At 32.8% G+C, this 27,527-nt stretch overlaps 5 protein-coding genes and 3 long non-coding RNA genes across 10 annotated transcripts; 3 read left to right on the plus strand and 5 right to left on the minus strand.

The window, feature by feature from the left end:
• The first annotated feature begins 293 nt into the window (after window positions 1–293).
• LOC121117861 (A disintegrin and metalloproteinase with thrombospondin motifs adt-1-like) lies at window positions 294–2,638 on the plus strand. Its single transcript, XM_040712380.2, has one exon. It carries the CDS (start codon window positions 339–341, stop codon window positions 2,517–2,519), a length of 2,181 nt encoding a protein of 726 aa, XP_040568314.1. The 5' UTR covers window positions 294–338; the 3' UTR covers window positions 2,520–2,638.
• Window positions 2,639–3,515: 877 nt separating this feature from the next.
• LOC139905438 (uncharacterized) lies at window positions 3,516–6,031 on the minus strand. 3 transcript variants are annotated; one of them, XR_011780170.1, is made up of 4 exons: window positions 5,290–6,031; window positions 5,203–5,236; window positions 3,840–5,143; window positions 3,516–3,780 (listed from the first exon to the last, which is right to left on the minus strand). It is a non-coding gene; the product is annotated as an uncharacterized lncRNA (long non-coding RNA). The 3 variants fall into 3 exon arrangements; XR_011780169.1 differs by having other exon boundaries at window positions 3,840–4,012; window positions 4,072–5,236; XR_011780168.1 differs by having other exon boundaries at window positions 3,840–5,236.
• Window positions 6,032–6,716: 685 nt separating this feature from the next.
• On the plus strand, window positions 6,717–7,629 carry LOC121118598 (uncharacterized). Its single transcript, XR_005864509.2, has 3 exons — window positions 6,717–7,061; window positions 7,122–7,261; window positions 7,359–7,629. It is a non-coding gene; the product is annotated as an uncharacterized lncRNA (long non-coding RNA).
• A 2,680-nt stretch (window positions 7,630–10,309) lies between these two features.
• Window positions 10,310–16,398, minus strand: LOC121117422 (unc-112-related protein). Its single transcript, XM_040711853.2, has 9 exons — window positions 16,022–16,398; window positions 14,310–14,543; window positions 12,805–13,205; window positions 12,548–12,717; window positions 12,271–12,481; window positions 12,013–12,206; window positions 11,704–11,938; window positions 11,176–11,628; window positions 10,310–11,109 (listed from the first exon to the last, which is right to left on the minus strand). The coding sequence occupies exons 1-9, from the start codon at window positions 16,173–16,175 to the stop codon at window positions 10,906–10,908; spliced, it is 2,256 nt and encodes a 751-aa protein (XP_040567787.1). The 5' UTR covers window positions 16,176–16,398; the 3' UTR covers window positions 10,310–10,905.
• A 1,464-nt stretch (window positions 16,399–17,862) lies between these two features.
• Window positions 17,863–20,157, plus strand: LOC121117424 (glutamate oxaloacetate transaminase 2). Its single transcript, XM_040711855.2, is given in 5 exon segments — window positions 17,863–18,083; window positions 18,703–18,868; window positions 18,870–19,205; window positions 19,269–19,690; window positions 19,755–20,157. Coding segments are annotated over 5 exon segments (1,278 nt in total). The 5' UTR covers window positions 17,863–18,003; the 3' UTR covers window positions 20,029–20,157.
• On the minus strand, window positions 20,083–23,016 carry grsm (granny smith). Its single transcript, XM_040711854.2, has 5 exons — window positions 21,869–23,016; window positions 21,527–21,778; window positions 21,245–21,463; window positions 20,700–21,185; window positions 20,083–20,641 (listed from the first exon to the last, which is right to left on the minus strand). Exons 1-5 carry the CDS (start codon window positions 22,205–22,207, stop codon window positions 20,369–20,371), a joined length of 1,569 nt encoding a protein of 522 aa, XP_040567788.1. The 5' UTR covers window positions 22,208–23,016; the 3' UTR covers window positions 20,083–20,368.
• On the minus strand, window positions 22,215–23,948 carry LOC121117425 (peptidyl-tRNA hydrolase 2, mitochondrial). The gene is made up of 2 exons (XM_040711856.2): window positions 23,479–23,948; window positions 22,215–23,016 (listed from the first exon to the last, which is right to left on the minus strand). The coding sequence occupies exons 1-2, from the start codon at window positions 23,574–23,576 to the stop codon at window positions 22,533–22,535; spliced, it is 582 nt and encodes a 193-aa protein (XP_040567790.1). The 5' UTR covers window positions 23,577–23,948; the 3' UTR covers window positions 22,215–22,532.
• Window positions 23,949–25,348: 1,400 nt separating this feature from the next.
• On the minus strand, window positions 25,349–25,786 carry LOC139905439 (uncharacterized). The gene is made up of 2 exons (XR_011780173.1): window positions 25,656–25,786; window positions 25,349–25,441 (listed from the first exon to the last, which is right to left on the minus strand). It is a non-coding gene; the product is annotated as an uncharacterized lncRNA (long non-coding RNA).
• Between the last annotated feature and the right edge of the window lie 1,741 nt (window positions 25,787–27,527).

Consider the following 27,527-nt stretch of genomic DNA (forward strand, 5'->3'; position numbering starts at 1 on the left):
CATAGAACAAATGAATCACTATTATAATAAGATTAACAAAAAAAGTTCAATGAATTATGTAAGTGCATTGGATCCAATAACATCATTATACACCTATATGTAGAGTAAATAATTGATTAATTATTCCGCCATGAATATGTTCACTACCACTATTTGTTCAATGAAATGCAGATGTACTTTCTATAATTAGGTGACAAACAAAATAAGATTAAAGAGACGAATGAAAAAAGCATTGAGATGACATGAGGGCTATATTTTGACTATATAAACCCGGAAAGTCATCATCAAAAGGCATCATCATCAATCTGAACCTTCTGCAATCAACAAAAGAGCTCAAGATGAGAAACCTCTTGTTAATTTTGTTTTCATTTAATCTTTGCTCCATTGGGATTTCATCATCCATCAAGGACTATGTGACAAAAGACGAACTCGATCAAATTAACGATACGGAAGAAGTGACTGTGTCTCACTCTACAACTCCTAAAGGCTTTAATTTTGCCTTCTCTGCTTTTGGACAAGATTTTAATCTACAGTTGGAGAAGAATGATAAGTTAATCTCGCCCACGGCACAGATAGTTACTAGAAATGGTAATGATATCAAGAGCATTGGAACAAAGGATATTCATTGTCACTATATTCATAAGGGTGACGACTATGTTGCTTCCATTTCTTTATGTGGAGAGAACAATGCTTATGGGTACATTACAACTACTGATGGAAGAACTTTTGAAGTCATGGAGTTAAGTCAAGGAAACGGAGGCATAACCAAAAGAAATGGTGGAAACGAAACAAGTTCAAGACAGGACAAGATGTTAAAGATTAAAAGAGCCTCTCTGCAAAAAGCTGAAAACTCTGAACCCATAATTACATCTCTTCCAACACCTTCAAAGCGTTCTGGATCGGATCGTAGAGTAATTGAAACTGCTGTTTTTGTTGACCCTTCTGTCATTCGTAAATTCGATCCCTTCTTTCAAGAATCTCCAGAGAATATCAGGGACTTTATTGTTAGTTACATGAATGGAGTACAGTCTTTATATCATCATACAAGTCTTGAAGGACTTGATTTTGATCTCTCTATTGTTCGTCTTGAATTATTAGAGAGTCAACCCTCTAATCTACCAACCCATGGAGGAGAGCGAAGTCTTCTTTTAAAGTCTTTTTGCAAATATCAAAGCTCACTCAATACCAATAAAAATGGTGAAGCTGGCCATTGGGATTTAGGGATTTATGTCTCTGGAATCGACTTTTATGCTGATTCCAATGGGAAAACATCTTATGGAACAATGGGCCTTTCTCCTGTTTCTGGTATTTGTACTGAGGATTATAACTGTGTCATTGCTGAGCTTGGAGTCAACAATAAAAGAGGAAAACCATATCCATCAGCTGGTTTTACATCAGTCTATGTGCTAGCTCATGAATTGGGTCATAATCTAGGCCTTCATCATGATGGTCGTTCGGGAAATACTTGTGATAAAAATGGATTCATCATGTCAGCATCAAGAGGCACGAAGGGTGAAAGTACATGGTCAAAGTGCAGTATGGAAAAACTCAAATCCCAGGAGCATAAATGTTTGGAAAATGATCCAGCAAGCCCATCTGATCATCCATTGGGAAAGAGAATGCCTGGACAAAACTGGAATATGAATAAACAATGCCAAATCTTATTATTGGACTTTGAAGCTGCAGCAGATCACTCTGATGATACATTGGAGGACATATGTTACACTCTCAAATGTCAATCACCAAAGCGATTAGGATTGTATAGAGCAGGCCCTGCACTTGAGGGAACTTCTTGTGGAAAAGGTAAATGGTGTTTGGGAGGAATTTGTGTAAAAAGTGAGGACTCTCAAGCCCCTACCCCTGGAAAATGGTCTGAATGGTCAGAAGGAACATGCGAATCCTCTTGTTTGGATAATTCTAAAGGTTATAGAATCAAAAAACGCACGTGCCTAGAAGGAAATTGTGTAGGGAAATCGGTTTCTCATGAATTATGTGATGACTCTTCCATTTGTAAGGAGCGAACAAGCATCCCAAAATTCGCAAACAAAGCCTGCGCTTCATTTATTGCCTATAGACCAGAGTTAACAGGATTAGGAGCAATGGTTAAATATTCTTCACGTAGAGAAGACCAATCTTGTACGGTTTACTGTAAATGGGTTGGCCCTGAAGTATCAAAGTGGTATACCCCTACGATGGAAGTAAATGACATTCCTAATGTGGATAATCATTTTCCTGATGGTACACTTTGTCATAAGGATGACGATGGCAATAAGTACTACTGTCTACGATATAAATGTATTTTAGAAGGGGCAAGATCAGGGAAATCAACAGCAATTAAATTAAACATAAATCAAAATGCTCCTCTCTCTGATAAAAATGATCAGATTTCAGATGCACTACAAGATTTCTTCTCTCTTAATGAGGATAAAACACCCATAAAATCTACCATTGACAATGATCAGCTAGAAAATTCGAACGGAGAAGAAGAATATGAGGATAATGATATTTTTGAATTTTAAAATGGGTGGTTATGAACCATCTTTTATAATCAAGTATCTTAGTAAAATTACCATAATTATTTTTTAAATTGTACTTTTTATACAATATATAAATACATATATTAACTAAATCAATAATAGATCCTACTTTAACCTTATTTCCACTAATACGGGCTAATAATACGTAAAATAAATAGTTCTAAGCGTTTTCACTTTATTTTGATGAAAAAATTAAATTAAAAGTAAATTAACATGGCGGTTCGACTCGATGATTTGCATTATTTTATTGATATTTTCGTTGAATGCCTACCAAATTGTGCCTCATCTTCGACGTCCATATTACCAAAACGGAATCGTTGGAGCCACAACTATGCTATTCCAATATTGGGTCCATAATAATAAAAATATATATATGGCCGCCTCCTCCGCCTTGTCACCTTGGTCGTAGTAATACTACGAAGAACTTTTCTTCTCTTTTTTTACTTCCATTTTGGAACGTTGTTACACAACTGGCTCAACCAAACATTAACTGTAATTCAACATTTTTTAAGTCTACCCTTAACCTTTAAGCATACTTTAAAGTGTTTTTTCTTATGCAATGCACTAATTGTGAGATATAGCTCACCAAAGACATCTAGCGAAAAACGCTCATAACTTTTTACTCGACCTAATATTATTTCAAATTTAGTGGGTAATTGGGTGTGAGCATTGCTTACTTCTAATTTAGTTTTTTAATATTTAAAAGTAGTTTTTCCATTACAAACATTTCAACAACAATTATGATATGTTTTTTCCTCAAAAATGAAAACGAAAAATGATGACAACTTCTAATACTGGTAAGATTCCTAATTACCATTAGCCGTTCCTACTTTTTAAAAAGTAAAATTAATTAGAGTTGAGTAGTTTGTAATGGAAAAAAAAGTGAGAGTAAAGGAGAGAGCAAGACATTTCATACACCTGAATTAAGACCCTTGTTAATATCAGCTGCCTGTTGTATGATTTGGGGGGGGATGAGTATGCATATCTCGTCCATATCTCATCAACATGATAGACATTAAACGTGCAACTGCCAAGAACATAATAAATTTTATTGTCGAGAGTATTCAAGTTACACTTGGAACCGACTTTAATGCTACTCGCCGGAAAGTGTTTATTACGGATGGAGCTTCTTATTGCAAAAAAGCTGGCGAAGACCTCAAACGATACTACCCTCAGTTGAAACATATTATCTGCGTGGCTCATGGGCTCCATAACGTTGCTGAACTTGCTTGTAAAGAGTTCCCTAAAACAAATGAATTAATATCCGAAATCAAGAAAATATTTATGAACGCTGCTTCTTACCAGATTCCCTTCAGTCATTACAGGTTAGGGGACTTGGTTAAAAGCAGCAGCTTACTATTTCAAGCACTTAGTAGTAATCAGGGAATATTTCAGTAGCCTCCATGAAAAAATACCTTCTATAATTAAAGCAAAGGAGATTATTACGGACGAATATATATTTGAAGAGTTGACCACTATTAATAATAATATCAATCACATTTCTGGGGCAATCACAGTTTTGAAGGACGATTACCTTTACTTGTCAGCATTACCATCGTTGAACTTCTACGAACTGATATTAAGCTAGAGCCATTCCGATCTAAATTGACCAATTTCCTATAAGAAAATCCAGCTTACAATGAATTGCGAGACCTAGCCTGTGTTGAAGATTCAATTTATAGAAATACTCCCATTGTAAATTGTGAAGTTGAGAGAATTTTCACCATGTTTTCATCCACACCAAATTACGATCAAAGTTATCAGTAAAAAGTATAAAATATTTACTGATTTCGAAATGGAACTCTGAATTTTGTACCATTTAACAGTAAGTGTTAATTTTTTTAAATATAATCATAAAATATGATTCTATTTTAGCTAAAAATACAAAGAATTATGATACACAACTCATAAAAGGCAAAAACAACTACTTAAATGGTCACAACAACGGGGGTAGTAGCTTTGGATGGTTCGCAACTAGTTTGTCTGACACTAGTTTTCTTCACTTAAAGGGTTGGGTATGATCATTAGTTTTTCCAATATTACATAGTCAATAAATATTACTTTTTTGTCACTTAAGGATTAGCTATGGTTCATAAGGTCCAAGAAATGGTAAAAATCATAAAAAGGCAAAAAAAAACGGCTTAAATGGGTACAACAACGGGGGTAGATGTATTGGGTGTAGCATTATAATTAGCAATTGTGTGTATCCTTCATGATAATGGTATGTTGTTATACAAGCATAAATAACCGGGGGAAATCTTTTTTTTGATGCTCTTAATAAGGAGTAATATGCCCGGAGGGTCTTCCTCAACTCCTAAAAAGGTCAAACCATCTCCTGAACTCGAGATAGATCCTTCCCACTTTGAGGCTACGGAAAATGTGCAATTGGATCATCCCTATTCAAGTCATTAAAGAGAAGCTCCAATGGCAAACGAATATAATTTCCAAGCTTGCAGACCGTTCTAAAAAAATACAGATGTCAACGGAATACAATCTCCAAGAAGTTAGGAAACTTGGTTGACGTTCTAAAAGACCTGAGGTACAAGAGAATGCTATCAGAAGAGGCTTTATTCATTCTTGATACAATGTCTGACGTTCCTAAAAACCTTTTAAAAAGGATGCAAATCGGAAGTGGTATAAAGTAGTGGTCGCTGTAGCTAATCACCTGAACTCCGAGCATTTGCTTTGACATTGCCATTCTACTCGACAAAAGCATATAGTTATGTAAGAAAGACTTTTGACTTATGCCTACCTAGTCTCAGTACCATTGGAAACTGGTATTCGAATGTGGATAGTGATCCGGGGTTCGCTCAATCTTCCTTTGATATTCTTAAACTGAAGGCCAATAAAGCTCTCGAACCTAAAGAAGAAATTATGGTCAATTGGTCATTAGACGAAATATTTCTGAGCATTTTGAAAAATAATTTATACAAAAGTCTCTTTCGATACAGATTCTTTTTAAGAATCAATGATTCAAAGGTCTTAAATATCATGTGTATATTATATTAGTATTTTCTAAAAATAAATAGTAGCAAAGATTGTTGTAATAAAGTGATTCTAGTTTATTGTTGGTTCTGATGCAACATGGCTTCTCAAAGAACACTGACATTATTGTAATTAATGAGAAGGATAAGGTCACCGAGCAAGATGTAAAGGAGTGTAGACGCTGAACGTTGAAAGTGTAAGAGTGCTTTAACTAAAAGAAAGATTCCGATTATAGGTATTAACAGACGACATAGTACATAAATGAATTTGGATTATAAGGGCAAGGAGAAGAACTTGAATCTTATCCTTATCTTAAGCCTTGTACAGCTTCGAGAATGTCGTTGTGCTTCCAATGTTCAAAGTGAGATAAGTCTCCTATATATCTTCATATACAAATTATAGGTACCTAAGATGGCTGCCGACAGCTGACTCTCCTTTTCTTTGCATATTGAGTATCCAGTTATTAGTTATATAGGTCGGTGAAGGTGACTATATATAAAAGTGAGGCCGCAAGGAAATTCTACGCTTGTGTTTTTTTTCATTATCAAAAGAAGAAGGAAAATTTAATGATGTCACTGTTGAGGCACATATCACTCTATCCTATATAATCGTATAGTAATAATTATAAAATCCAGACTTAATTAATTGTAAGGCAACATAAATGAAGTAAATTTGATATAATTAAAATTCATTTATAGTACGAAATGGTAAACTTAGGACCATTCCAAAAAGTATAAAAAGTAAAATTTAACTTATATTGATATTAATATCCATAAAAGTAAATCCTTTCCAATACTTATTTCGATTGTTATAAATCTTGGCGATATCCTTGCTTGATATTTTGTAGAAAAATAAAATCAATTTCAGAACTAATTATTTAAAAAAACTAACATTAATTTGCATATTAATAATAATGAACTATCTGTATGTAAGCTTATATTAATATGCTTTATTTATATTATCTAATTTGCCATTTTATTACATAATATAAGAGTGGAGAATAAAAGAATAGCAATAAGTAAAAATTATAGCATATATATTTTTTTACATACAAACATGAATAATAAATATTAATTTGTAAATTGATCTATCTGTCTATTTTTTCTCAGATTAGAACTTGCGTTCTTCCGTTTGAACTTTTTATTAAGGTTATTTACTCTAATTCTTATTTTCATTAAGGATATGATAACTTCTTTAGGCCAGTTAGGATATAATTCAATTAGATGACTATGCAGCCTTTCAAATGCGTTTGGGTTTTTGTCAATTGCGTCTTCATGGTTACAATGAAATTATATATAGTCCCCTTGGAGCATAGAGATATAATTTATAAAGTAAAGTTTGCTTACTCTCTAGAATGACGAAGACAATTTATGAATCGTTCAGCTGATGAACAGTAAAGAAACATAAGGATCAAAACATTCAGTTATTATTTCAACATAAGCCTTTCTGTTACGATTAATATTCTTAAAATGTTAATAAATTAATAATAAATAGTAATAAAATAACCTTCTAATTTTTACAAAAGGAGTTTGGTATTATGTAAGTTTGTCATAGTGGATATAACTGGAACTTGATACATTCTTATTATTTTATTCGTAGAGTTCAATGCCTGCTTGCATTGCATTCAATTGTACTTCAAGAACGGTGGTTTTTTCTAGATCCCCAAAGCACGATCTTGCAAGTAAATTGTTGAAAAAGTATGAACTCAACCACAATAACGTGAAAATAAGCTTTTATCCGTAAGTATGCTCATAACTTTATAAAACAATCAATTTTTGCATCCTTGTTACTTAATTTAATATTCCATTTATATTATAAGTAAACATCTACTTTCAGATTTCCTAAAAATCCAGCGCTTCTAAAGCAATGGATAGTAAACTGCCGTCACCAAAGCAAACGAAGGCTTCAGAAGCAGATAACCAATGCTTAAGATTTATGTCGCTATTTAACAAAAAAAAAATATGCTTTCTGGATTAAATAAAGAAGTTCTGTCTACTATAACATCTAAGTTTTCAAAAGATCAATAATTTGAAAAATATCAATAATATGTTGAAAGACTTAATTTTATTATTATCTAATATTTTTTTAGAATAAATTATACTTTATTGATTAGATGTTTATTTATCTTCAATATTTCAGAACATTTTTTATTAAAATTAGTATGTAATAGAACAAACGAGAATATTTTAGAGATTAATTATGACTAAGAGTGAAAATTGAGGTTCATGAATTATTATAATATTAATGATGAATTATTTCGCATTTTACAGATTTTATAATTATACTTGACATTTTGATAAGAGAATAATTTGAAGTAAGTTGAGTACCCTCATTATCCATTAGGCCCCTCAAATTACATTATTAAGTAAGACGAAACAGCTATTTAGTATATAATTTTTGAATGTTTTAATCCTTATGTTGTTTGTATTCATCATCTGTCTCTCCTTTCAATTTTTTCATCAAAAAAAAATATATTTTTTATCTCTATGAGTAGAACCGATCCAAGATTACCAATACTCATGGCTGTCTTTATGTAAGCCAGCATCTTTTGAATAATGTCACCCAGTACAAACCGAACCTACCCCCTATATTTTATTTTATTTGGCTTCTTTCGAAAATTTGAATTTTCTTTTAGTTTAATTAAAATTTAGAAGTTTATTTACGAACTTGTCATATACCTACTGCTGTGTTGGTCCTTAATTAGGACTGCCACGGTTCGCTATCAGAAATAAACAAAGATGCGGAGTATTTTCCTTTCAGGTGTTTTTATTTTATTCATTAGTTGAATCATGCATGATTTAAAGCAGCTGATACGTATTATGATGAACCAAGGACATTTCTATTCTATGGACTGTTCTAAGAGGAAAAGAAACGCATGTACAAAATGTGGATGTACTTTTTTTTTTTTGCCCTTTTTATTTAATATTTTCAGTTGTATAAAATAATATAAAATGTAATGTATGAACTATGAAGTCGTGATTCCTGCAAGTGATTGTCGTAACTTTGAAGACGATGGCAGGAAAGTACTGTGGCCCTAGATACCGACAGGGTTATGAAGGTACCCCCAAGAACCCTGACATCAACTTTTCTAGCAAACAAACACACATGCCTGGCTACAGATGATCTTGCTAAGAACTTAATCGACGGATTGAATGAGGACTGCATCTACATCTTGCTTACCATGTTGTAGTCTGACAATATCAATGAAAGATTCGGCTCTTACCGACAACTCAGGAGAGGAAAATACTATTTCAGTGTTAGACAAATTCTGGAAGCAGAAAAAAAGATGAAGATAAAGTATCTTATAAAATCAAGAGATCAAGGAAGTGTTGGCTGATGTTGACATTGAAAAATCAGAAATCATCTTCGCAGATTTGCAACCTTCAGATCTGGAGACAATGGCCACCACATACGAAAGAAATGCATTGTATTTTGTTGCGGGGGTACATTGCATTCTCCCTCAAGAATAAACTCATCAATCATCATGCATGTTATTTCTGGCTGTTGGCGACTCTCAACTTGACACTGGTATTAGGCTCGTTGCAAACTCTGCAGAGAAACAAGTTTGACCTGGGTAAGTTCATTGACATCATTAGCTGAGGAGGGTTGTTCCCTCCAACATATATGATGATTGATGTTCCTCACCTGTCTCTACGCTCAATCTCTGTTCAGCTTCATCATCACCAAACAGGAAGAAAGGACTGCCTCCTCAACACACCAAACAGCTCAGTAACTGCTATCGAAGTAATTTTTGAGACAAAGTATGAACAGGGTTAAAAATGGGACAGCATTCTTGACAAGATTTCACAAATTATTTTCAATGTGATGGGCAAGAACTTAATCGTTCAAATCAATAATAACATCAGATAAGAGAACGTCAACTGAAGGCAAGGCATCCCAGCTCTAATTAAAAAAAGATTGTAAAGCTTAAATGAAATTCAATATAAACTTGTAGACATGGGTTTCCATTCTGATAATTACTGTACAGTATCATGCTATTATTATTCTGAAATCCTCTATTATTGTTATACTATCATTCTTGAAATTTATCTCATTATAATATAAGTACCAATAAAATTATCTTTATTGATGAAAAATAATGTTTACTATAAATTATTTCACATTGCATATGGCGAGAAACAAGTTTATGTACATCAATATGCTCTATCAGCCATAAATTGGAGAGTGCGTTTTTTAGTACCCTGTCCATGCATAGAGACGCCTTTAGATGAACTCAAAAAAGGTATTAGTGTTACATATAGTCTGTGAGCCTGCCACCGAAGATTTTTCCCCAGGTTTGACCACCTGAAAATAGCCTCTAGACGGATTTTTGGAACCATAATGTACATCGACAAACTTGCACCAATATATAGTACTATATCAGGAAATAATAAAACCAAGACTCACAAAAAATTTGGTCGGAAACATGAGGTCAGAACCCCCCCCCCCAAAGTCGCCCCAAAAAACGTTGATTTTACGATTTATTTCACCTTATAAAGTACAAGGGCAAAACTTGAATCATTGGGTAGTACTATGTAAGGAAATCATAAAAAAACTCACAACAAATTTCCGTTACACTTTCTATGTTTAAAAAAATGAGTGCAAAATTCAATGCATGTCATAGAGAACAAAGAAAAAATGGTGGATTTCCTTGAATGAGACATGAGAACCCTGGAAGCACTTATTTTGTAAGAAATATGAGATTTAAAATGAGGTACAAAAATCAGTTATGAAAAAGCTGATTTTTGGGTTCAAATACATAATTGACTAGTACCTACAACAAAATATTAATGATAATTATTTATTCAATAAATTGCACTGATATATGTATTACTTAAACAATAAAAACATGAAAAAACTATTATATATAATTGAATAATATATAAAAACAGCATTAGAAATACCTTTCATTGGATTAACAAAGTAGGATGATTGATAAAATACATATAAATTCTTTTAAAAATATTTTGGCCCATATTTACTTAAATAATAATCACAGAAATAAAGCATGTTGTTAAATTTCAAATGCATGTTATTTTGTACGGAAGCATTATATAAAAAGGAACTTTCTCAATTAGAAATACACTAATGTAACCGGTAAAATTAGTTATAATTGCCTACTTTTTCCAAATTTCTGATTAAATATTATTAACCTTTAAAACGGTGAAGTAGGCAGAACGATTAAGATTGTCTAAAGGATGGAGACACAAAGAACAGGAAAAAAAAAAAATCTTTTCAGACTTTCTAAGTTTGTATGAACTTAAAAAGGGATTCTTTCAGTACTAATGAAAAACAAGGCTATTAAAATATTTAAACAAAAACACCTTCATCGATAATTATAATTATTACATAAAAAACCAGACTTATTTTCTGAGAAGAGCATTTAATGCCAGCCTCCAGTTAGCTTATGAAATTGTTCTTCATCTATAATTTGATTTGCATCTTTATTCCTCATAGACAAGAATATATAACCACCAATAAATTCATGAACAACTTTGCAGTCAGCGGAAAGACACTTGAAAATAACATTTTTTCCATCTCCTAATTGGATCATCATATGTTTAGTTTCCCAATTAATGTTCCAAGCCTATTAAAAATTATGCAACCCAACTCATATATTTTTCTCGTCATAATATATTCAATATATATTTACTTTGATAGTATTATATCTCCAGGTCTTAATTGGATCCCCTGTTTGAAGATTCATTCGCATCAGACGATTAGATGCAACCCCTAAAAGCTCATCTTTCTTTTCTCCGTGAAAACGAACAACAAACAAAGATACTCCATAGTCCGGAAGAGATTGAAAAGCCTTTAAATAGTTCATTTTTGCTTCGATTAAATTTAGATCCTTCACATTTGAGTGAGCCTCCAAAATTCTATGGCGAAGTTTAGACTTTGGCATTTTACGAAGAAAACGGGATGCAACATATTCTTCCACATCTACATTTAGTGTAGATGGGTTTATCACTGGGGTTGAAGCCGGATGTTGCATTGAAAGAAAGGCTAAAATTGACTTAACCTCTGAATCATAACTAGCATCCGCCATTGTTTTGCCTTTGGCAGCAAGTCGACAGGCCGCCATCCATTTAGAATACTGATCCTCCTATACATTTATAAATATGGTGTATGCATAATTTATGAACAAATCAATTAAAAAATAATCAAAGTGATTAATTACCGAAATGCAACGGAGATATAAATCAGACATTCCGTCTGCAGAAGGAATTGCTAGCTTGATTCCGTAGCGTTTTCTAGATATATTCACTTCTGGACTAACTTCACAACCTTTTAGATTGACGGAAAAGCTTGTATGATAATTGTAACTGTCTTCTTCGTTCTTATAAGCAACCAAAGCTAATTCTTTCAAGACGAAATAATGACCCTTAAAGCCCTTTAAAGTAAATCTTTTAGGCCTGAAAATACATGGGAGGGAACAAAGCCTTCTTATTACTACAAACGTAATTAAAATAAAAGCAATCTTTCAAACCTCATATATCTTAGATGATCCGATAGAACTGGTATTGCCACTATATCATTATTTACTGTTTCATTTATAAAACTTCGATGAGCTTCTCCTTCTAACGATATTTGTAGATCACTGAGAGCCGCGTCTACATCATCATCGTCGTCCTCATCTTCTTCAGAGGGCTGTGGAACATTGGCTTGAAGACTTACTTGAAGCTTTAAAAAAAGTAAAAATCTAAATATCTCAAGCATTAAATCAAAGAACAAAAAAACTCCATACCTGCAACGCAGCAAACAACATCATTTCTTCTTCAGTGCAATCCATATTCTCATTTAAAATTGTCCATTTGAGCTGTTCATAGATAAGATTTATACGAACACCATCCATTTTAGGATTTAAGTCAAAAAATGAGTAAAACTTATATCTGAGTAATAGAGTGTCGAAATCTTTGACTCCTTGTTCCATTAATGACAAAGAAGAATCAAGCCACCTATTAAATAAAACAAAAACCTTAAAAGACTCATTCTAATAATGAATAAATTTAGTAAATACTGACGCAACATTCATCCTAGCTCTTTCAACCAAGTTCTTTGGCCTTATTAATGAATATTTCGCTTCAACACTAGGAGGAGGACTCATGGCAAGGGACCATTCACTTCCGGATTTTAAATTAGAATCATTTCCATTCACAAGTGGGGAAAAACTACCATTCTTTTTTAGAGTACCCTGAAGGATCAAATGTTAAAAATATGAATGAAAAGAGAAACTTATTTACAATAAGAAGAATTTGTTCATTTTTTAAAATTAAATTACATGATTAGATTGTGAATGGAAGTCACTCTTTCTACGATGATGATCCAAAGTTCCATTCCTCCCCAAGGATCGATAATTGCGTGAGGAAGATCCATTCCAACTCGTCGTTGATGTTTTTCTTCCAAGAGTTGCAGTACTATTAGCTATGAATGTATTCGTATCTGGCCTATCTACAATGGCGGTAGAAGGACTCAAGTCCGAAGTTGAAACAGAATGAATGTGATGGTTCCCTTTCCGTCGAAAAGTCCCACTTGGTGACGATGAGTTAGAAGTATTTAGACTATTTTTTAAGGTTATTCGACGTTTTTTCCCCTCTTCTTGTCTATAATCTCCATAATTAAATTTTAAATGATCAGTTGCTAGGGGTTTGCAAAGAGATAACTCTTCAAAATGACGTATTTCTATAAGAAAATTAGATGTAATTATTGTTTAAAAAATGTTAACGTCGAAATAAAATGCAACCATATTATGAATAATATGTGTATTAGATGAGTCATAGACTATAAAATGTTACGATTAGGATGTGACATAAGCCTTTCAAAAATTAAACAAATGAGTCAATTTTACAATACATAAATATATATACATGTAGGGCAGCAAAACGTGGACTGTTAATTAATGTTTATTTTCTCATAACTATGAAAAGTTTTAGTGATAATTTTTAGATATTTTGTTTACGCCGTCTTTTTTACATAAACAGACATACTAATGATTTAGTTATTTCATCATCATGAGCGAGGAACAAGCAAAAGGGCAGCGCATCTCAGATTTACTGTAGTTGATGTGACGAATATTACGGACATTGTTTTGCGTTCTAGGAGCTGGTTTTTAAGTTGGCCAAGATGAAAAAAATAAAAAAGAAATGGAAAAGACCTCTACAGGATGTCCTAATGTGGAGGGCATAATTTAAAGAGGGATACGAAGTTCTTGTTAAGTTTGGAGAAAATTATAAAGGATAATCCCACTAAGTCAATAAATTGCCTCGCTAACGACTTCTGTGGCTCCTAAGACTATCAGGTGGGCTATAAAGCACAACTTGGGATAACTTTCTTTCACAAGGACCCCACACCACCTTCTGACAGAGGGCATGAAAGCCAGGAGGCTTGAGAGGTGCAAGGAAATACTCACATGTATCAAGGTAAATGGGTCAATGGTTAGAATTTTCAAGGACAAGAAGATTTTCACAGTTGATCAATTCCACTGTCACCGTAATGACCGCTGGCCTCACACCCAAACGTGGACCCACTGAAGTCCTCCATAGTGGCCGCATGGGACAACTTGTCAGAGGAGTTTGTCATCAACTCCTGCAAGGCCTTCATATAAAGGCTGTGATTGATAATGAAGGTGGCCATATTGAGTGAAAAAAGTTCTGCAAAAACCTTGTCATATGTTTTAATTTTTTTTTTTGGTTTTTGAATATTAATGAAATTATGAAATTATTGATGTATTTCTAAATCCATCTTTCGAGTCCATGAGCCCTAACCCTGTATATATACGAATCTCACCTAAATCAGAGCACAGAGTCCTTAACCCTGAGAACGCTTGTACGGAATAATCCATAACACAATCAACATATCTCAGATCAGGTAGTTGAATCCTAATGTTTTTGTGCATTGGTGTAAAATAAACGCAGGTATCAGCAGTAATGTTATACTGATCTAATGTCCAACGCGTTTTTTCAAGCCATTTATTTCGATCTGGCCACCATAGTGCATGATCTGACCAGTCCATAGCAATGTCTGAAAGGAGAGGTGATGTCATAATTATCAAGATTATTATTTATGAATATCAAAACATTTTTTAAAAAATAAAAGATGAATATAATTATTGAAACCCGAGACTTCGACATTTTGAAGATGTGTAATTTAATACATAAATAAAATATGTTCAATGTACATTTATACAATATATAGTTCTGAAGCTTACATAAGGTAATACATACATATATTGAGTTATTATTGGGGGATCGTTATGAGACTACATATGTAGTCTGCCAACACAAAAGCGAGCTAGAATGATTTTTCTAAAAATTGAGTGAGGATTACATTTGTTCACTTATACGAATATTCGTCAATCTATTTTCAAAAATTATTATTATAAACGCTTTGGGTGCGTCGCAAATTGCACTTTAGATAGTAAAATTCATCGTCATAATAAAATAAGGGGAATTTGACAAATTTTATTTGAAAGGGACCATATCGGGGTCAATATAAGTCGCTTAAATTAAATAAATGTTCTAAACTATAGCTAAAAGTCTTGAAGTATAATAAACCATCCCAGTAATTTGAATAGTAAGCCTATAAATCACCCAACTATGTCTATGAAATAATGTATATATGAAGTAAAAAAACAACATATTGATTTTTGTTCATAATTGCTTTTATATTGATGCGCCAATTTATTGTAATTTTAAGTTGTATACATGAACAAGCTACCTTCATTGCATTTCATTCATAACTATTAATATACACTAACAAAAGTCTAAATGAATTGTAAGTACTATTTATTCATATTTGATGACGAGAAGGAAATACATTCATATGAGGAACTCAGGGCATGAAAACATTATTTGAAGAGTGAGACATAAATGAATACATTGAATAGAAGCAACTTATTAGTTATTTAATATAATTATTTTAAGTGATAGTAGTTTGTAATTTGATAGGACCCACAGCAAGTATATCTTTCATTTCATACCACATACTAAGTTACTGCTAATTAGTTATGTTCTTAGTCATTCCAAGAATCAACATGAGAATTGTTGCATATTTCTGTATTTGGGATGAAAATGAATCATAAAACAACAACAAAAGTCTAATAGGGATGATATGAATGTTATATTATTAGTATTTTATGGGAAGGTCCTTCCCTAAAGTAGAAATGAGTCACGCATCTAATTGAATTTGTCGTCTCCACCTTAAACATATTTTAAGTAATTGAAAATGAATATCTAAAAAATAAATAACAATTTCCTATTTGAAAGGAAGGACAAGTAACAGACCTACTACAACTTTGAACACTCCTCTTATGTCTTTGTTGTCGCTGTTATGGGCAAAGAGAATAAAAATAAAGCAACAACAGCAATCATCAATAATCAGAACAAGGACTTATGCAATATAAAATAATAATATCGAGTGCTTCAAATCAATTATTAATGATTAAGTCCGTATTATCATGTATTAAATCTCAAGAACAGGAACAACAAGGTTTGCTTTACCCAGTTCATTGACAAGCTTGATCATGACACCTCCAACATGATGATCTCCCTTGACCCTGAGAATCTTCTCCACTTGAAGATCCGTGACAAGAAGAGTGAGCTCCCAACTCCCATCCAGGCGAACCCCAGTATTCGAAGAGTAATTGTGTTCCATGATGATATCTATGATTATTCGTAGAACGGACTTATCATGACGATGGTCTCAAGTTATGAGTAAGGAATGTCTCATTAACGATGATGATATTATTGAAGTACAAACAAAACGAAGGGGAACAAAAACAAAACAAATCCCTAGACGGGACCAAAGAAAGAAAGAAACTCAATGGAAGGAAAGAAAGAAACACACAAATAAACTAAAAGAGACAAAAAGAAACAAAGAGACAGAATAAAAAAAAGAGTGTAAGGAGAGTATGTGTGAGGGAGGGAGTGGAACTCGACCCTCTAAGCCTAAGAATCAAAAGCTCGTTCTGAATTCATCTCCAATAAAAAACAATAAAGACTACATAGAGATACTGGATCTTCTATTTTCAATTTTAATTTAGGGAACACTGAAATGAATATGTTCTTTTTTTTTGTTCCTGACAGGAGTGTAAAGGAATTTTCTCACATAGTACACATTTGGATCAGTCCTAGGACTAGTGTAGTGCGGTCCTTATTTAAGACTGAATACTGCAATTCCGACTAGTTCAGTCCTCCATATCAATCCTAAAATTTATACCTAAAGTTCGGTCTTTGATGACGTCAATATATATATTTTTTTTATCCTTTATAGCACTTACAGTTGGATAGAGGACTGATAGAACCGTTCCTAAGACTGGGTTGGACCGAATAAATAAAGACTGACACAACATTAGGCGGTCCTTCAATACATAGCTATCTTTTTATTTTCTTCACTCACAGCTAGGATTGAAGAATATATAAAAGAAGAAAATAATAAATTAACCAAAAAAAACTGTATTTTTATTATACAAAAATCCCATATCTGAATAGAATAAATTTATATTGGAGGGGTCTGTCCCTCCCGTAATCTCTGCCTATGACTATGCGTCCTATTGACTCTAAAGTGAGTTTTAAATTTATCTATTATTTTAATAAAATGTAATAAATTAAAATTATATGACAAGTGGGCCTAGAACTTTAAAAGTAGCTCAAACTAAAGGACTCAAGGGTCCTTTACCGCTTAAAACAAGTTTGTATATTCCCCGCTACGTAGTTATCATTCATTCTTGTATCACGCAGCCTTTTCTTCAAAAATAAACAGAAAAAAGGCCCGAAATCATTTGGTAGTTAGCCAAACAAGTCAACCATACCACCGCTATTTATATCTTATATACATATTATTATGCCCTCCATAGTATTTTATTCCATAATGTATTTTAATAGTACTTAGTAATATTTCATTTAAAGAGTAGTTATGATAAGCTATTACATTATTTCTGAAGATTAAGCCAAAATTTCTTCATAGAAATTATAAAATGTCCAATAAATATATTATATAAACGACGAGGGATCAACGAGAAATTGTATTCCTGTTCTTTTCGAAACGGAGCATATGTATAGAATAACTTATTACTTTTTTTTATCAAAAATATTACATTATAAAATAGCCACGAAGTATTAAGGGAGAATAAGGAATCGACAGCTGACAACAAAAACGTAGGGTATTTTTGTGTTAGAGAGATAACGCCGTACTCGTTTACAATGAGATAGTTTCTTGACGTCATGAGATGACGCAAGCTTTAAGAGTAAAAATATAAAAGAAAATAGACCGAAGTTTTCTTTTCTTGCTGCATAATTTTATTTGTGTATACGCACTTGAAGTATAGTGCCTAGAGATAGAACCTGAAAGGAAAGTCGATACCTCCTCACTTCGCGAATCAGCAGCAGTAGTAGCTCTCATTTGAAATTTGCAGCTCTGAGGATTCGAAGTAACTTCTACAAATCATTTATAGTTTACTGTGTATTACAATTTGAGTAAAATCATGGCTACTCCATCTCTACGACATTTGAGCTCTTCCATAATGCAAAGAAATGCTCTAGGAATATCTTCTGTTAGGGCTGGGTAAGGAAGTTGATGTAATATGAATATTTTGGCTACACTTAATTAATAATTATAATTCAAGAAGGAAATAATTAATTCATAAGGATTTCGTTTTGTATTATCATATTGTTGATTGATAGATATCAGATATGATATTGAAATGGAAGGGTCGTTTTAAGGTCATGAGCTGATGAAAGGAGATTTCTTGCCTCCATTTTGATTTTGTATTTGAATTAAAAGGAATCAGATGATTTTCTACTGAATTCTACTTTTCGTTTGTTGGTTTCATTTTTGAGCAAACAGTAATTCGTTTGACATTTAACAGCAATTTATCAAAAGAGAAATAGATCTGAATTTTGCAGATTTCCATATTCAATTTACACATGCTTTTATAAAAAAATTATGTAACTATTTGTGGTCTGAAACAACCAATGTACAGCTACGGTTTTAATAAAATATGACATAAATAGAGTAGACTTAATAAGTGTCTACTAATATTTAGTCCACTTATGAACAAATACAATTATGTCACTATTAGGGATTCAAATCATTTTTAACAAAAGTCATTTAAAAATTGAAGAATGGAAGAAATCGTTTTCACTCCCAATTCCAAGTCAATAATTTTCTTTATTCATCCTAGATCTTGGTGGACAGGGGTTGAAATGGGCCCACCAGATGCAATTTTAGGAGTCACTGAATTGTTTAAAAAGGATTCAAATCCCAAAAAAATGAATTTGGGCGTGGGAGCTTATCGAGATGATGAAGGAAAACCCTTTATTCTTCCATCCGTTCGCAAGGCCGAAGAAAAAAATATTTAATGCCAATATGAACCATGAATACAGCACAATTGTTGGTGATGCTACATTTAACAAGCTTTCCGCTGAGCTTGCATTTGGTTCTGAATTTGTCGCTGAGGGACGTCACATTACAACGCAGGCAATTTCTGGTACAGGTGCTCTCAGAATTGGAGCTGCATACCTCTCTAAATGGTTTCCCGGAAAAAAAACAGTGTACTTGCCAAAGCCATCTTGGGGAAATCATACACCTATTTTTAAACATTGCGGGATGGAAGTAGCCAGTTACAGATACTATGATCCAAATACATGTGGTTTTGATTTCGAGGGTACATGTGAGGATATTAAGGTAATTGAAATGAATTGCTTTTGTATTGTCTTACTTTCGGACTATTAATATTCTTATTATTAGAGAATCCCGGAAAAAAGTGTGATCCTTCTTCATGCATGTGCCCACAATCCAACCGGTGTAGATCCTAAACCCACCCAATGGAAAGAACTCTCGACTTTGATTAAAGAAAGGAATTTGTATGTTTTCTTTGATATGGCTTATCAAGGCTTTGCATCAGGAAACGTTGATGGTGACGCATTTGCTGTCAGGCAATTTTTGAATGATGGACATAATATTTGTCTATCACAATCTTATGCCAAAAATATGGGCCTATACGGTGAACGTATAGGAGCCTTTAGTGTGGTTTGTAATGACAAAGAAGAAGCAGCACGAGTAGCATCCCAAATCAAGATCCTAATTAGACCCATGTATTCTAATCCTCCCATCCACGGAGCAAGAGTAGTGTCTGAAATTCTTTCTGATCCTATTCTAAGACAAGAGTGGTGATTACTAAAAAGAGTTCATGGTTATTCGAATAAATTTTAATTCTGTTGATATTAATTTTAGGTTAAGTGATGTCAAAGGAATGGCTGACAGAATCATCAAAATGAGACATCAACTCAAAGAGGGCTTAGAGAAAGAGGGCTCATCCCACAACTGGAATCATATTACAGAACAAATTGGTATGTTTTGTTTTACGGGAATGAAGCCTGAACAAGTAGCAAAAATTATAAGTGACCACAGTGTATATTTGACCAAAGATGGTCGTATTTCTGTTGCTGGTATTTCTTCTTCCAATGTCGGACACTTAGCTCAGGCCATGCATGCAGTTACCAAATAGATATTAGTAGTCATTGTATATTGATAAGATATAAATGGATAATTGAGACTTGAATAGTTTACTTTCATTTATTTATTAATAAAAAAAATATATTCGTCAATCAAATTTTAAATAAAAAAAGCAAGCCTATGTGGTTACCCTAAATTCATTAAGATATGTATTGAACACACAATAAGCATTAGAATTTAGAATTAAATGTAACTACTTGTTGGAAACAGTGAAGCAAAACTAACTAATAATTAATGGGTATTACCATAGTAGCAAAAATTATTCCTTACACCATACAAAAAAAAGAGGAAAAATTGAATATATTCAAAACTACATTTATATGTTTTAAAATCTAAACGCTTAGTTTTATTTTCTTGGGTTGAATAGTATCTTGATAATTTTCTGCATCGAATTCCTTTAACGAAGTCACAGAGTTTTTCAACAAAAGTGCATTCATATGGTCTCCAAACAATGTATTTAATAGAGCAACTCCATAACCTGTTGCTCTTTCACCCGTGTATGCGGGAGATGCCATGTCCACATGAAGCCATGTACCAGGAAAGTTGAATCCCAAGTGGGCATTTATAAAAAGTCCTGCACAAGAGGACGTAGCATTACTTCGATCCTAAGAGATGTAAAAAATAAGTTAATCATGCGAGTAAATGAAAAAAGCTTTAACTCACGGCAACAGAATTCTTCATATCAGCAACCATAGAATTAAATTCTGAAAAATGAACTTCAGGACAATAGACGAGTGGAAAAGTCAAGTCTCCAGAACTACGTCCCGCAGTTAAAGTTTTTGATTCCCATTCATAATTATTGGTTAAAAAAGCAGCATGTACATTGCCGGTAGCAACTCCTTGTGACCCAGTCAGTGTACACACATCCACAATAATATCAGCTTTTAAGTCCTTCTGAGCGTAAACCACGCCATCAGATACTACAAGTCTTCCCTCGGCATCTGTATTGTTTATCTCTACTGTTTTACCAGAGTACAATACATGAATATCGTCCGGTCTCGTTGCGTTAGGTCCGACTGAATTTTCAGCCAAACAAAAAAGAGCATGAAGGTTCTGATTAAATCCATTTTTTACTGCAGAATAAAATGCTCCAAGAATTCCTGCAGCTCCTCCGCAATCTCTCTTCATTCCTGGCATGGCCGTTTTACCCTATACGAAAAAAGTTTGTAATCTAGAACGCTAGCAGCAACAATTATTTAAGTAATAACCTTGATGGAAAGACCACCAGTATCATACACAATCCCTTTTCCAACCCAAGCTACATTTAAAGTTGCAGATTTAGGCGTATGGCTCAAGACCACAAGAGCAGGAGGATTCTCAGCAGCTTTTCCAACACCATAAATACCTCCCATTCCTCTTTCTTCAAGTTCTTTGCCTTGAATAATCAAGGGTGTGATTCCAAGTTTCTTAGCAATATTTTTTACTTCCTTAAAAAATATAATAAATATGTGTTAATTACTATCTATTAAAAATCTGAATAAAATAATCACTTCAATAAATGTATTAACATGCATCTCATTGCACGGAGTATCAACAATTCTTGCAGCAGTTTGAATTCCAAAAATGGCATGCTCAATTGATCGGGCCTCATCTCCAGAAATGGGGTTTCTATCATTAGTAAGAATAAATTCAACATTCACCAATTTCTTAGTAACTTGAGTCCCAGTTTTTCGAGAATATGAGGGGTACGCTCTGGCCACGGCACATCCAGAAGCAAATGCATTGTGCTTTTCACACAAAATCTAAAAATGTAATATATCTCTTATCAAAGAAAATTTATCACTGATATTTGTAAAAAAAAAAAAAATCAAGTAATAAATTTATGTACTCACAAAAATTTGATGACTCTCTTGATGACCAAAATTCAAATTCTGTAAAATTTTAGTAATTGAGTGCGCATGAGAAGGAGTATTGTGACGAGAACACTTGGTAGGTAGAGCAGCGAGAATCACTTTATTTAAATTAAGACTTATAGTATCAGTTGGAGCGGGATTGAGAGTCTTGATACCATAGTCCCAAGCATCTTCTGTAATAAGACTTCCAACCTTTTTTGAAATATCAGAAAACTTAAGTTTATTTAAATTATTTAGATGCCCTATGATGATATTCGAGGAGTTTGCCAGCTCCTGTTGGGGAGCTGTTTTTGTTACAACTTTGATTTTTGTATCCATATCAGACCTTCAATAGAGTAAAATGAATTACTTAATATTTTTTGTAAATGTTTAGATGAAGGCGTGTTATATTTGTTTCTTATCATTATCTTTAAAATAAGTGGAACACGGATAATTATTTTTGTAAATAAGAGAAGACAAAAAAATTGAAGATTTTTCATATGAGTACTGTACATTCCTCAATTGAATTCTTGAGAATAGGAAAAACAAGAAAATATAGCAAAGGCCAAAGTTCAAGAAAATGTTTTTTTATTCAAAGCATATTCAGGCAATGATGAGAACAAATCAAATAATTGCGTAACTCCACGTAACAATATTTGACGATTCAATATAATTTTAAATGCCCAGTTATCTTATCTATCACTTCCAATGGGCCAGGTCCAATTCCAACGACAGTTTTAGTTCCATGAGGAATTTGCGTTCTACCAGCATCTTTTACGACACTAGTAATGAGGCCCAAATTTTTGGCTTCCGTATATAATCTATCAAACTCTGCTTCATCAGAACACTTTAAAACAACCTTCATTTGACCCGTGTATTCCCAGTTGTTCAAATGGTCGGATTTTTTCCTTTGAGCATCTTGATAGCAGAGTATGGCAGCATGTGCAACTTGAGAAGCAATTTTCCCCTTTCCCATGCCTATGTCCGTACGGACTAAAAACACCATTTTTGTACTTTTAAATAAGTTACTCAAAAAGTGACGCGAGTTTTGAGAAAGGGATGAGGAGGCAGATCTTCGAAGGAATGCATTTACAAAGACTCCGCAGAGAATACCCACAAACATGATCATAAGTTGGTTTTTCCACCACCTATAAAAAATAGATTGGGATATAATTGACATAATATTAATAAGGAGTCATGGACAGGCTATTATTTCATTTCTAAAAAGGTTTATTTGAACAAATAATATTTCATCAATTCTTCTATAGAAACAAAAAATGTGGAATAACCCAAGCAGTTCATATTTGAAAATTAATAAATCAATATTAATTTAAGATAAATTTCCAAGCTGATAAGGGCGATACTTATTATTTTTTTGCCTTCACTATCATAAATGATGGATTAATTAATTAATATATACTAAATATAATCTATTAATCTTTTTATACAAAATGAGCCAATAAATAACGGACGGACCTCCGTTTGTTTGAAGAAAAGTGCTATTTATTAATCAAACATAATTATCCTCTACTTTAAATGACGACTATTAACTAATTTATTTAATATAATAAGAAAAATTAAATTCCATATGATATTATTTTTGAATGTACTTTGGAATATACTGATCATCTTTTTCATCTTCTTCTTCATCAATCAAGTAACTCGTAGAGACCCAGTCGGAGAGGAAATTAGGATGAACTTCCACCATTTTTATCACGATTCATACAGGACTTAAAATCTTGGACTTCCTTCTGACAAAGCCTCCAATCCTTTTTTTCCGCCATACAAAATTGAACTTGATAATGAAGATTCATACACCCTGTCTTATTCAGCATACGATCTACAAGATCCTCTTCCTCCTCGTCTCTTGGTGCTTGACGTGTTCGATCATGTGGATCACGGCTCATTGTTAGGATTGAGAAAGGAAGGGGGAAAAATGCATCCCCTATTTTTAGCACTTGAATACACTCTCAACGTCACAGAACCTCCGTCATTATCTGCCAGACTGCCACAGGTACACACAATTGAGCGCCCTCAAGCAATCCATACTTGTTGGGAGGTTACAAGCATAGAGGGCGCTACAATAAAATTACTATATCTACTTTTAGAGGTTTTCCTTGTTATTCCAGGAAAAAATTAACATATACAACCTTTTCTATCGCTAATAACTCCGCGAATTTTAATTTTTTTCAGATAACTATTTATTAGTATAATTATAAAATCAGTAAAATGCGAAATAGTTCATTATTAATTCTAAAAGGAATATCTACGATTGGTATTTAAATTCGCCTTGAGTCGCATGAAGCCTATAACAACACAATGAAGAACATTTTCATAATTGATTTTTTCTTATAAATTCGTAATATTCTCGTTTGTTCTAGTACATACTAATTTTAATAAGAAATGTTTTAGAATATTGAAGATAAATAAACATCTAATAAATTAAGTATCATTTATTCTAAAAAATATTATATACTAATAAAATTAAGCCTTTCAACATATTATTGATTCTTAAACTGTATAAGATTCGTAAGGACACTACAAAACTTGGTTCCTTCTACAGTCTCAGTTTCTAGTTTTCCCAAGTGATGCAGTTTTATACTTGCATAGTATCGAGAAATTGCTTTTATAAGGGAAAATACATGATTAGATTCTGGAAATGAATCAAATATATGATCACAAAAGCATTAAAAGACCAAATTTTTACTACGCCAACATTTTTCAAACCACCAATGCTTATTTTAAGAGTCAGGCTGGAATCTCTCGGCAAAGCCTGTTTTGTAGAATTTTAAAGTCTTTCAAACATCTTTTCAGCTTCTAGACAAACTTCAATTACATCCTTAGGTTAGTGCTGTTTGATGCGATCCTCCCCAATCTTTTTGTTTTATCAAGGCATAATCGACCCTGAATTCGTTGACAAGACACCACAAAGATTCAATGCATTTTTCACAAAAGATTGTTTTTTTCCAATTTTTTCAATTCAAATCTGGCTATGTACGTCTTTTATAGTCCGAAATTGCTATGCAAGAATTAGGGTTAGGCACTTTGCTGTAGTTATGGTTGATTTGCAAGGGACCTTTATCAATTAAGCCATACTTACGAATAAATTCCATATGGTTGCTATCCATATTTATCTGGCATCTTCCTTTGTTTCCCAGGGAAGATAGAAAGGTGGTGTTATCTTGACTTAAGTAATTTCACTCGTTCCTGCTTTAATCTCATGTTAAATAATAATAATCAATCTTTTATAAGCGGAGGAAAACTGTCTGACCAAAGGATTATTATTATGCCCGTTGGCAGAGCGAATTGCAAAGAAGAGAAGTTCCAAGTGATCTTGACTGAATTTGTGTGTTAGAATATATTTTTGATAATTTGTTTCTATAAGAGAATTATATAAGTATATAAAACTCTGAATTGCAATCAAAAATCCAACATATCATGTTTTTTGCTTTGTATTAACAACTTTTTGACCACTGCAAGTTTTTAATTCTTTGATATAGTAGTAGCTTCATTCCAAGTGAGGGCACCAATAAGCATAGTTGGATCTTCTTAATGGGACTTTAGTCGAGCTTCCTAATGTATTCCGAGAGTATTTTCATTATCAAGAGAAGAAGGAAAATTTAATTATGTTGAGGTATATACCACTCAATATATTGATATTAATATCTATAAAAGTAAATCCTTTCCAATACTTATTTCGATTGCTATGAAACTTGGCGATATCCTTGTATGATATTTTGTAGAATAATAAAATCAATTTCAGAACTAATTATTTAAAAAGACTAACATTAATTTGCATATTTTGTAACTTGAACGTTATTTAGTTGGCAACCAGAAGAGTGAATTTTCTTTTCCAACATACGATACAACCTATCAGTGATATAAACGAAACCAGATTGGACATTTGCTTGTGCTAAAAAAAGACGAGAGAGTAATGTTATGGATATTTTGGCTTAGAGTGTACCTTAATCTTTTTGCAGCCTAGTTTTGTGCTCCTCTTTTGGGTTATTACTTATTAGAAGAGGGTTATTCAAATTTTAAATGTGCTCTACCTCTTTTACGCGCTTAGATGACAGAGATAGATATTGAATGTGTTCATGAGAAGGTAAAAAATACCAATGTAGTTACTGCTCTAGTTCTTTGCCCCATTCTGTAACCTTGAAGAGGCATATTGAAGGTGTCCATTTTAAAATAAAAAAATACCAATGTAGTCACTGCTCTACTTCTTTACAAACTCTGGAAACTTGAAGAGACATCTTAAGGTATTCATGAGAAGATTAAAAAATTCCATTGAGGTTCCTGCTTTAATTTCTTTACACGATTAGAAAGCTTGAAGATGCATCAGAATCATACCACTTTTATAAGATAGTAAAATATGTTTATACATGCGAATGAGTATGAAAATATATAATTTATATTTCTTTATTATTTATAATGCATTTATATTTCTTTTTTCGCTTCAATGATATGTGGTTTGTTCAAAGTGGACTTCCCCTTTTGTTTACAAAAATATATTTATAATGATCATCCTTATGTTCATATGTATCAAATATCACATTTTGCGAAGAAAAAAATAATAATCAGATTGATAAGAAGTATGAATCAAGAGTATCTAATTCTTTTATTTTAATAAAAAATAAAAAGTTTGGGGCTCTGGTGAGGCCTTCAAAATGGTGCCTTTGCCAAGCAACAAAACAATTTAGTTTTTTAGAAAATATCTCAGTATATGTTTTCAAACATATCCAAAATTCAGATTGGGATCGTAATGGGATCACTTCGAACTAGAGCATTAATTAGAGTATGTTGAGCTGCTTTTATATTATATTAGTATTATTGTTCTATATTTAAACTATATATATATATATATATTTAGGATTTTTCTGAGTCTGTAATATACAAGACTTGGCTATGGAGTCCATGTCAAGTCTCGAGTCTTTGATTGTGAGATTGTCTTCAAACATGGACTCAAGCCCAACTTGAGTCGCAAATCTTGAGTTCAAGTTCTCGCCTACGGCAATAATTTATTCATTTATTATTATAATAACAATTAATATATCATAAATTTATAATTGATAACTCCTCTCCTCTTTGGTTGGATATTCAAAAAAGGGAAAAATCCAAGGTTAATAGAAATACATTATTTCTATGTATTTCTATTAACCTTGGAAAAATCAAATAATAAAATAATATAGACGTGACAAAGAAAATAAGACTTCCTTGGAGGTGACTATGATTTTTTAATAGGTCCTGAGTAAGACTCTTCTTACGTCTTAGTGTAAACCCACCTTTAGGCACACTTACTGTATTGCTGTCCTAAAGTAACGCCAGTAGTACAACTCTAAAAGTAGAGGAAAGCTTAGGATTACAGAAGTTGACTGGGTCATAGGAACCACTCCTAGTTCTTCAAATGCTTTCAAAGTAGAAGTGATTCAAAGCAAATTGAAGAAATAATTTACGTCGCTAGACGCCACCAAGTTCCGATTCCAATACATATAGAAAAGGTCGTAGAAAGAGAGCTCAATATTTTGGGAAACTTTGCAGAAAACGCAACAGGTTTACTTCTTACCTAAGACTTTCAGCATCTAAGAATCAAGAAATAGAAAGAAGAATTTCAAAGTTTTAATAACTAATATTCGTATATATTAATACCTTCTTTTTT

The sequence above is a fragment of the Lepeophtheirus salmonis genome, chromosome 5 (assembly GCF_016086655.4).
Source record: "Lepeophtheirus salmonis chromosome 5, UVic_Lsal_1.4, whole genome shotgun sequence".
Classification (NCBI taxonomy): domain Eukaryota; kingdom Metazoa; phylum Arthropoda; class Copepoda; order Siphonostomatoida; family Caligidae; genus Lepeophtheirus; species Lepeophtheirus salmonis.